This window comes from Dasypus novemcinctus, chromosome 16 (assembly GCF_030445035.2).
Source record: "Dasypus novemcinctus isolate mDasNov1 chromosome 16, mDasNov1.1.hap2, whole genome shotgun sequence".
In the NCBI taxonomy this organism is placed as follows: domain Eukaryota; kingdom Metazoa; phylum Chordata; class Mammalia; order Cingulata; family Dasypodidae; genus Dasypus; species Dasypus novemcinctus.
Window position 1 is genome coordinate 11,812,178 of NC_080688.1, and position 9,344 is coordinate 11,821,521.

At 39.9% G+C, this 9,344-nt stretch overlaps 1 protein-coding gene across 1 annotated transcript in view; it reads right to left on the reverse strand.

Moving 5' to 3' along the window:
- Positions 1-7,604, reverse strand: part of LOC131273640 (E3 ubiquitin-protein ligase TRIM58-like) — a 65,560-nt gene extending 57,956 nt beyond the window's left edge. Inside the window, exon 1 of the mRNA XM_058277247.1 lies at positions 7,130-7,604. Coding sequence (XP_058133230.1) covers positions 7,130-7,531 — 402 coding nt within the window. The 5' untranslated portion in view covers positions 7,532-7,604. The remainder of the gene's footprint in view (positions 1-7,129) is intronic.
- Between the last annotated feature and the right edge of the window lie 1,740 nt (positions 7,605-9,344).

Here is a 9,344-nt window from a genome sequence, read left to right on the forward strand (position 1 = left end):
TTCAAGCCATCAGAGAATCACACATTACATAAGTCTTCCCTGGATGACTGCATTTTCGAAACTGTCTTAACAAGTTCCAAGTTTCATTAATTCCTCAAATGGGGCACTATCATCTAGGGATTGATTTCCAGAGCCTTGGAATGGCCAGAATTAGTTTCTGTTTCCTTTGCACCCAACAATTCCATTGTCAGTTTATCTTTATCATCTAGTATTTTGCTATAAGCTGCAAGGAGAAGCCAAGCCACATTCTCTAAGTTTACTTTGGAAAGCTCTTCAGTTAAATATCAAGGCTTGTCATTTTCAAATTCTGCCTTCCATATATTAAGAGGCAATCTTACTAAGTTCTCTGCAACTTTAACACATGGATCTCCTTTCCTCCACTTTTCAATAATAGTTTAATTACTTATTTCGAAGTCTTCATCAAAGGTCTCTATAGCATCATATTCTTATCAGCAGTATCTTCAAAGCAAATCAAGTTTCTCACAATTTCTCAAAAAAAAAAAAAAGTCCCTTACTCGCTTATAAAATCATTCCAGCATTTTGGTATTTGTATCAGACTGTACCCCATTGTCTTGGTACCAAATTGTGTATAAGTTAACCAATGAAGTGCTTATGCAAAGTAACAGAAATACATTGTGGTTTCTATAAAAGGTAGTTATTTGGATAAAAGCTTGCAGTTATAGAAACTTATATTATTAAAATTTAATAAAATACATCTTAGCTGAGTGTAATTAAAACAGAGGGAATCATACCCAGAGGAACTGATCAGTTTTCAAATATAATCTTCATTTTCAAAATATGTAAATAATATATTAGGCCTAATCAGAATCTACACCCAAGCAGACTAGCAAGGAGTGTGTGGTTGGTTATCTATCTAGATTCAATGGGAAGTATATTTTACTATATTTTTTTATTTTAAAAAGATACATAGATCACAAAAAATGTTACATTAAAAATATAGGGGATTCCCAAATGTCCCATTCCCCCACTTTTCCACAGTAACAACTTCTTCCATTAGTGTGTTACATTCATTGCATTTGATGGATACATTTTGTAGCACTTCTACAGAGCATGGATTGTAGTTTACATCGTAACTCTCACTCTCTCTAAGGACATTCAATGCGTTATGGCAGGATATAAAGTGTCCTGCATTTGTTCCTGCAATGTCATTCAGGACAATTCCAAGTTGTATTCCATAGAGGCATGCTCCACCATTGACACACAGCATCAGTGAACTTTCTCTTCAAGCAGTGAAGCATGGCTCTATGGAATATGAATGTGTTCATGTGATCATGGGTTTTGTATCAGTGGGTGGAGACCCACAGAGTAACTGAAAGAATATTGAATTTTCATCATTGGGAGTCATGCTACATTCTCTAATAGAGTGGCAAAAATCTATAGGGTACGTGGCCAGAGTATAGCAAATGAGAACAGACTAATATGGCAGGCCCTTGATCTTGATGCTTGTACTTATGAACCTTGATCTTGTGAAACTGAAATATAGCCTAGTAGTTTATGTTTCTTAAAATTGTTCTATATAATAATGCAATGGTGGATGCAGGCCATTATGCATTTTGTTAAAACTTTGAAATTGTACAGTGCAAAGTGTAATTTATAGACTAAACACCATAAAGATGTCTATCCTAACCAAATCGATTTACAGATTTAACACAATCCCAATAAAAATTAAAACAGCATATTTTATTAAATTGGAAAAGCCAATTAAGAAAATTATGTGGAAGACCAAAGGACTTGAATACCCAAAAACACACTGAAAATAAAAAACAGAAATGGATGAATTGTAATACATGATTTAAAAGCATATTACAAAGCTACAGGAGCCCAATTTCTATGATATTGCCACAAGGCATAGAGATAGAGACCAATGGAATTGAATTGAGAATTCTGATATAAATCCTCTTATAAAAAGTCAACTGATATTCAACAAGGTCACCACACCCACACACCTGGTACAGAACAGTCTTTTCAATAAGGGAATTGTATATCCATATCAAAAGAAGGAGAGATGATCACTCCCTGATGCTCTATACAAAAATTAACTCATGATGGATTAAAGACCTAAATATAGAACCAATTTTCAAAACTCCTAGAAGATAATGTAAGGAAATATCTATGAGAATTTTTAGGAGGAAATAGTTTCATAAACTTTCCATATAAAGCATGAGCAATGAAAAAATAAAAAAATAAATGGGACCAGACCTCCTCAAAATTAAAAATCTTTTGTGGAACTGGTGTAGTTAAGTGACTGAGTACAGTACCTCACATGTAGGAGGTCCCAGGTTCAATTCCCAGTATCTCTTGAGAAATTAAAACCTTTTGCAATTCAAAGGAGTTTGTCAAGAAAAGGTAGCCAATTCAATGGGAGAAAATGTTTTGAAAAAACTTAGCTGATAAAGTTCCAATATCCAGCATATATAAAGAAATCCTACATCCCAAAAATATAAAATCCACGCATTTTAAAAAATGGGCACATGTTGGAATATGTGCCTTTTCAAAGAGTTATTGTAAATGGCTAAAAATCACACGAAAGAAGTTCAACATAACTAGGTACTAGGGAAATGCAAATCGAAATTAATATAAGACATAATCTTAAACAATTAGACTGGCAGCAGTTAAAAATTTAAAAAACAAACAGAGAGCTACAAATGGAAGGAATTTGGGTGAGGAAATCCTCATCCACTGCTGATGGGAATGCAGAATAATTGCATAATTGTGAAGCCATTTTGAAGAATGGTTTGGTGGTTCCTCAGGAAGCTAAATATAGAACTGTCATATGATCCAGCACTCCCACTGCTGGGTATATACCCAGAGGAATTGAAAGCAGGGATGTGAACAGATATATGCACACCACTGTTCATTTAAGCATTATTCACAATTGCCAAAAGTTGGAAGCAACCCAAGAGTCCACCAAATGATGAATGAATAAGTAAATTGTGGTACATGCATACACAGGAATATTACTCAGCTCTAAGAAGGAATCAAATATTGACACACATAACAACATGAATGAATTTTGCAGACATTATGTTATATGAAGTAAGCCAGTCTCTAAAGGACAAATATTGAATGGCCTCACAGAATTAACCTAAGTATAGCAGACTCATTGAGCTAGATTCTGGAATATAGGGTATAAGAAGTCAAAAAGGGAGTGTGGTGTTATTATGCTCAATATGGGTAAAATGTATGAAAAGAGGGAAGTTTGGCCATGGAAGAGGGTGATGGTGGTGCAGGGATTGGAGTTAGGTCAAACGTGATGGAATGTGAGGGTTAGCAGTGTGGGAGGGTGTGTTGCAGTATCCATGGAACTGGGGGGAGTGCTGGTGGAAGCAGCAAGTGATCTCTTTGTAGGTATAGGTTTGTGGTTGAAACTACAATGGTGGGAATCTTTCAGCAAATATGTCACTGAAGGATAACTGCTGCAGGACATCAGTTGTGGGGGAAATGGGGAAAAGCATGTTTGGGAAAGTCCTCATCTGGGGTGTGCTTCAGTGGAATATATATGTTTCATTTTATCATAGTGTGTTATCTCAGTGGGTGGAGACCCAAGCAATAAATATATATATATATATTTAACTCCCATCCTGGAGAGTCCTGCTTTGTTCACAAATAAAGGGGCAAGAACCTCATGAAGATGGTCAACCACCACACCAGGCAACCGAGAGTGCCTACAAGGGTAAGCAGGAGAATCACATCCAACAACCATGTGGGATCTAAGCCCCCTCTTGATATAAAGGTGGAGTGGACATCACCATCTTAGGCTCCAGAGAATGGAGGAATAAAATATGGATTAGAGTGGATTTACTGGTGTTCTATTATAGAACTATTGTTACAAGTAATGGAGGAAATTGTAGCACTGATATGGAGAAAGTAGTCACCATAGTTGCTGAGGGCAGAGAGAGGGAAGAAGAGATGTGATGTGGGGATATTTTCAGGACTTGGAGTTTTCCTTAATGATATTGCAGAAACAGATGCTGGACATTATATGGCCTCCCATAACCCACTGAATGTACTAGGGGAGAGTGTAAACTACCATGTAAACTATTGTCCATGTGGTGCAGGAGTGCTTCAAAATGTATTCACCAAATGCATTGAATGTGCCACAGTGATGGAAGCGATTGTTGATATGGGAAGAGTGGGAGCTGGGTGGGAGGGTATATGAGAATCTCTTATATTTTTTTAATGTTACCTTTTTCTGTGATCTAGGAATCTTCAAAAAATGCAATTAAAAATAAATAAAAAGAACAAAGACAGTCCCTTATAAAACAAAACAGACCAATTTTTCTAGCCCTCAATATTAATGCATGTAACTATGAAATTTAATCTTCAAAACTTGAAGCCTAGTGTTACCATTGTTTCAGAGGAGTGAAGGAGGGAAGATTCCCTGGAACACAGAGCATTTTTAGGGCATTGGAATTGTTCTGCATGATCTTTCAATGATAGATATTGACCATTATCCATTTTGTCAAAGCCTTTAAAATTGTATATTGCAACATAAAAACCACAATGTAAACCCACTGCTGTTGGTTAGTACTAATGTTTCAATACTTGTACATAAGTAGTAACACATGCATCATACGCATGTAAAATGTTATTAATAGTGGAAAATGTGAGAGGAGGACAGGTGGGGTATAAGAGCATCCCTGATATTTTCTATTTGCCTATATGAAACCTAAGCTGCTTTGAAAATAAAGTGGGAAATAGAAATGAGAGGGGAGAAATTTTCAATATACATAAAAAGCAGATCTTATAGTTATGAAAGGAACAAAATGATTTATTTTATTTTTTCTTAATAATAATAATTATTATTATTATAATAATTATAATTATAATTATTATTATTGCCTTAGTTTTGGGGATGTTACTGATTGCAGATTGGTTGCAACTATGGCAGGGGAAAATTACTAATTCAGGAGGGTGTCAATGATGAGGGAATTTAAGGGGAAGTGTACACCTGGAGCATGGCTCTATGGAATATGAATGTGTTCATGTGATCATGGGTTTTGTATCAGTGGGTGGAGACCCACAGAGTAACTGAAAGAATATTGAATTTTCATCATTGGGAGTCATGCTACATTCTCTAATAGAGTGGCAAAAATCTATAGGGTACGTGGCCAGAGTATAGCAAATGAGAACAGACTAATATGGCAGGCCCTTGATCTTGATGCTTGTACTTATGAACCTTGATCTTGTGAAATTGAAATATAGCCTAGTAGTTTATGTTTCCTAAAATTTATCTCCTGAAAGTGACCTAGTTGCTCAAATGTGGCCTATCTCTCAGCCAAACTCATCATTTAAACTCGCTGCTTTCCTTCCATTATGAGACATGACAATTCCCAGGGATGAACCTCCCTGGAATCAAGGGATTATTACCAAATGACAATAAGTGATGTCTTTGTAGAAAGACCATGACCAAAATGGGAAATATAAGAAATGCGAATGGGTTTTTAAGAACAGAGATTTTAAAGTGAGCCAAGAGTTCTTTCTAGAGTTTATATTTATGCCATGGTAAAAAGTGCCTCAGACAATCACAGGAAACTGACTCCCCATTGGTGGGCCTTACCTTTGGATATATGTTAACCTATCTCCCCAGTGGAACATTTATGAAATCCCTATGTATAGTTCTTCTGCCCCTTTGAGTTCAACCTATAATTAGCACTACACTCATTAAATTTGTGTCCCAGTGACTTAAATCGTATGGCTGTTCATATACTGGTTGATTCCTGAATCTCAGCAGGGTTGCACCCAACACCTACTCTCCAGTTCAATGGACTCACCCAGGACAACTACAAAAGGATGAAGATGGACAATGTCCATCCACAAAACAGTTATATCTACACTTCAAGCAAGACCCAGTTACATTCATCTGACAAATGGCATCTAAGCCCCCTCTCAAATGGAAGCAATGTGGACATCACCATCAAAAAATCATCAAGATTGAAGAATGAATACAGATAAGGGGGGAGTGCAATGAAGGAATAAATTAAACTTATTATTTAAGTAATGGAAGAACTTGTAACGTTGATTTCAAGGTAGTGGTCACAAGAGTTACTGATGGGATGTAGAGGGAAGAATAGGTGTAACATGGGGCATTTTGAGTACATTGGGATTATGCTGCATGATATTACAATGACAGATGTTATACATTTTGTCAAATCCTATAAAATTTGGCAATACATAGTTTAAACCATAATGTAAACTAGACACCACGGTTAGTAGCAAAGTTTCAATATGTGTTCATCAATTGTAATAAATGTATCATAGTAAGGAAACATTTAATGGGACAAAATATCAGATGGGGATGGGGGGTATATATGAGAATCCCCTGTATTTTTGATGTAACATATATGTAATCTAAAGCTTCTTTTAAAATAAAGAAAAATGTTTAAAAAGAGATTTGTATATAGAGGGAAATGAAGCATGTAATTTACTCAGTTACAAAAATAAGCACCATACCAGTTTCACAGCTCATTAAGTGAAACTTGAGTTTTAACATTGCAAATCAAGATAAGTACACAGAAGTGAATGCAACAGCAAGACATTTTCATCAGTCCAGCCCATAGGATCTAGGCCCCCTTTCAGATGGAACAAGAGCAGGCATCTGCATCCCCAACCCTAACCCTAACCTGAATCCTAACCCTAACCCTAACCAGCGATGGCCTTTTCTTTTCATTTCCCTTCTTCACGAGAGAAGCTGTGGCTCTGGCCATGTCATCGTGCCCGTGTCCCCTGCATGTTCCCCACCCTCTCCACTTCCCTCTCTTTGGGGGAAGTCCATTATAATAAATTCTTAAACAATAAATAAATGACAGCACAAGGCTTTCTGGAAGAGCTCGTCTTAAAGAATGTGGGAGCCTGAGCAGGGATCCCAAAGGGGGATCACCGGGACCAGAAGCAAGAGGTTCCAACCTGAGGGTGAGTTCTCAGGAGATGGGGAGGCAGGCAGTGAGCAGAGGGTGGGAGTTACAGGACACTGGGTGCTCTCTCGTTTGCCTCTGTTTCTCTGGGCAAGTTAACATCTCCGGCTCTGCCTGCTCCTCGGTCAAAGCCTCACGTCGAGATCCGGAATGAGGCCTCTCCACGCGCGCGGCGCTTAGGACGCAGCTCTCACCTGGTAGGCTCTGGCGGCCTCCTGCAGAGGCGTGATGCGGTGGCTCCGGTGCTCGGGGGTGGTGTCGCAGATCCAGCAGAGCGCCTCCTGGTCCTCCTCGCAGAAGTGGCTCAGCTCCTCGCCGTGCAGCGCGCACAGGCGCGTCCCCGCGCGCCCCGCGCCCAGCCCCAGCTGCCGCACGCTGTCCACCAGGCTGGCCAGCTGCCTGTTGGGCCGGAAGCTCTCCCTGCAGAAGCGGCCGCGGCACTGCGGGCAGGCGTAGACGCCGCCCTGGGCGCTGTCGGACTTCTCGCAGAACTCGGAGATGCACCTGAGGCAGAAACTGTGGCCGCACTCGACGCTGACCGGGTCCTGCAGGATCGCCTCTTCCAGCAGCCGCTCCCCGACAGGCCCCGAGGCCATGGCCTGCCCTGCCTCGCCTGGCCCCGCTGATAGCAGCCTTGCCTGGCCCCGGCTGCCCGCACTATCTCCTCTCGTGGTCTGGCACAGAAAGGGAGGGATCCCACAGCTTCAGGAAAAGCAGGCACGGGATGGGCTTGATACACTGGCTCGGGTTCAAGAGTCCAAATAAGCCCCTCCCGGTGACAAGCTGTGTTTGAGACATCCTCAATCACAAATATGAAATGGACATGCTTATAAACCCTCACCCTAGAGGAAAGTGGGTATTTCTAATTGGAATCTGTCATTTTGAACCTTAAGGGGGCCTATAATCTCATATTTCCCATTGTCAATAGCTTTGAAGAATTGCTGATGTGTTTTTTTGTTTTTTTGTTTTGTTTTGTTTTGTTTGATTTTTAACTATTGACCTATACCTGGGCCTTCCCTTCCTTATACACAAGACCAATCTTCATAATCTTTTTTTTTTTTCAAAAGGTCAATTTTCCATCTTTGATTAATTACCTCACAGAAAAGAAATAAGACAATAAGAAAAAAATAAGACAATAAGAAGGGGAAATGGCAGAGTGTGTACAATAATGATGGGTCTTCGTGCCAGGACTAATTCAAAGCATGTAAATAAGTAAGTGTCCAGCTTAACAAATATCCTAAAGCAAATATGCTCGTGTTATGATGATATGATTCCAAAGCACATTCTGGATGTGACAATGCTACAGACCGTGATATTCCTTAGAAGAAATACTTCCACCAGAAGTCTATCCTTGCAGCACTAGTCGAATAGGGGAGGTTGAGGCAGACATAGAAGGAGGAATATGATTGGAAAGCAAGGATGCCATCAACACAGGGCAGGCTGAATCAGGATGAAAATGATGATGTCATCTAGAAAGCAGACAAGTTCCAGGAAGTGTCATCTGAGTAAAACATAATATCAATACACGTGAGTTGAAATTGATGGTGGAACATACCTTCAGCAATTCATTTCACCCTTAAATTCTTCACTCAGCACAGGTTTGGTGGGTGCCTACAGAGTCTATAGGGCACTCTACACCATACTCAGGGCACAATGATGAGTGAAATACATATGGCCCTGCTCCTACAGAAGCCTTAAAATCTATATGGAGATGTCGAACATCCATCAGGCTAGTTTATAATTACAAATTAATAACTGGAAAAAATGAAATGCACCTATTTTGCAGGACTATAGAAGAGGACCCTAAACTAGTCTTCAGGGTAAGGGATGGGCCCTTGGGAGTCTTTGAGCTGCCATCTGAAGGATGAATGTGACTGGCGAGCAGGAAGGGTGTCTTTGGCAAGGCAGTGCAGCCAGAGGGCACAGAATGCAAAGAGGATTGTGCCAGGAGGGAGCAGGATGCACCCAGATGCTCGGAGAATGCTGAGTAGGCTGGCATGAAAGGCCAGATAAATACAAACAGATCAAGTCACGGAGAGAGTCAGGGCCCATGACTCAGGAACTGAGGCTCCTGTGAAGTTTCTGTGTCCTTATACTAAGGAGGAGGTCTTGGCCTGGAGCTTTGGCAGTGGGCAGGGTCTAAAGGTTTGATGAAAAATTGAAATGAGAATAAACTTGGCCAGGTATGAGCAAAGCATTAAAAGCATGAGGATCACAAAATGCAGTGTGCTTAAGAATAGGAATAAAAGGGTCAACTCAGACCAGCAGAATATTTCAACCTACATGTAATATCAGGTGTTAAAAACTGCTTTTTGACCTCTAATAAAAGGGGGAAATGGAAAGGACAAATAAGTTTATGTGGCTATGAGTCTCCCAAAAAGAGTCAGGAGGTCATCAGAGGGGTGATGC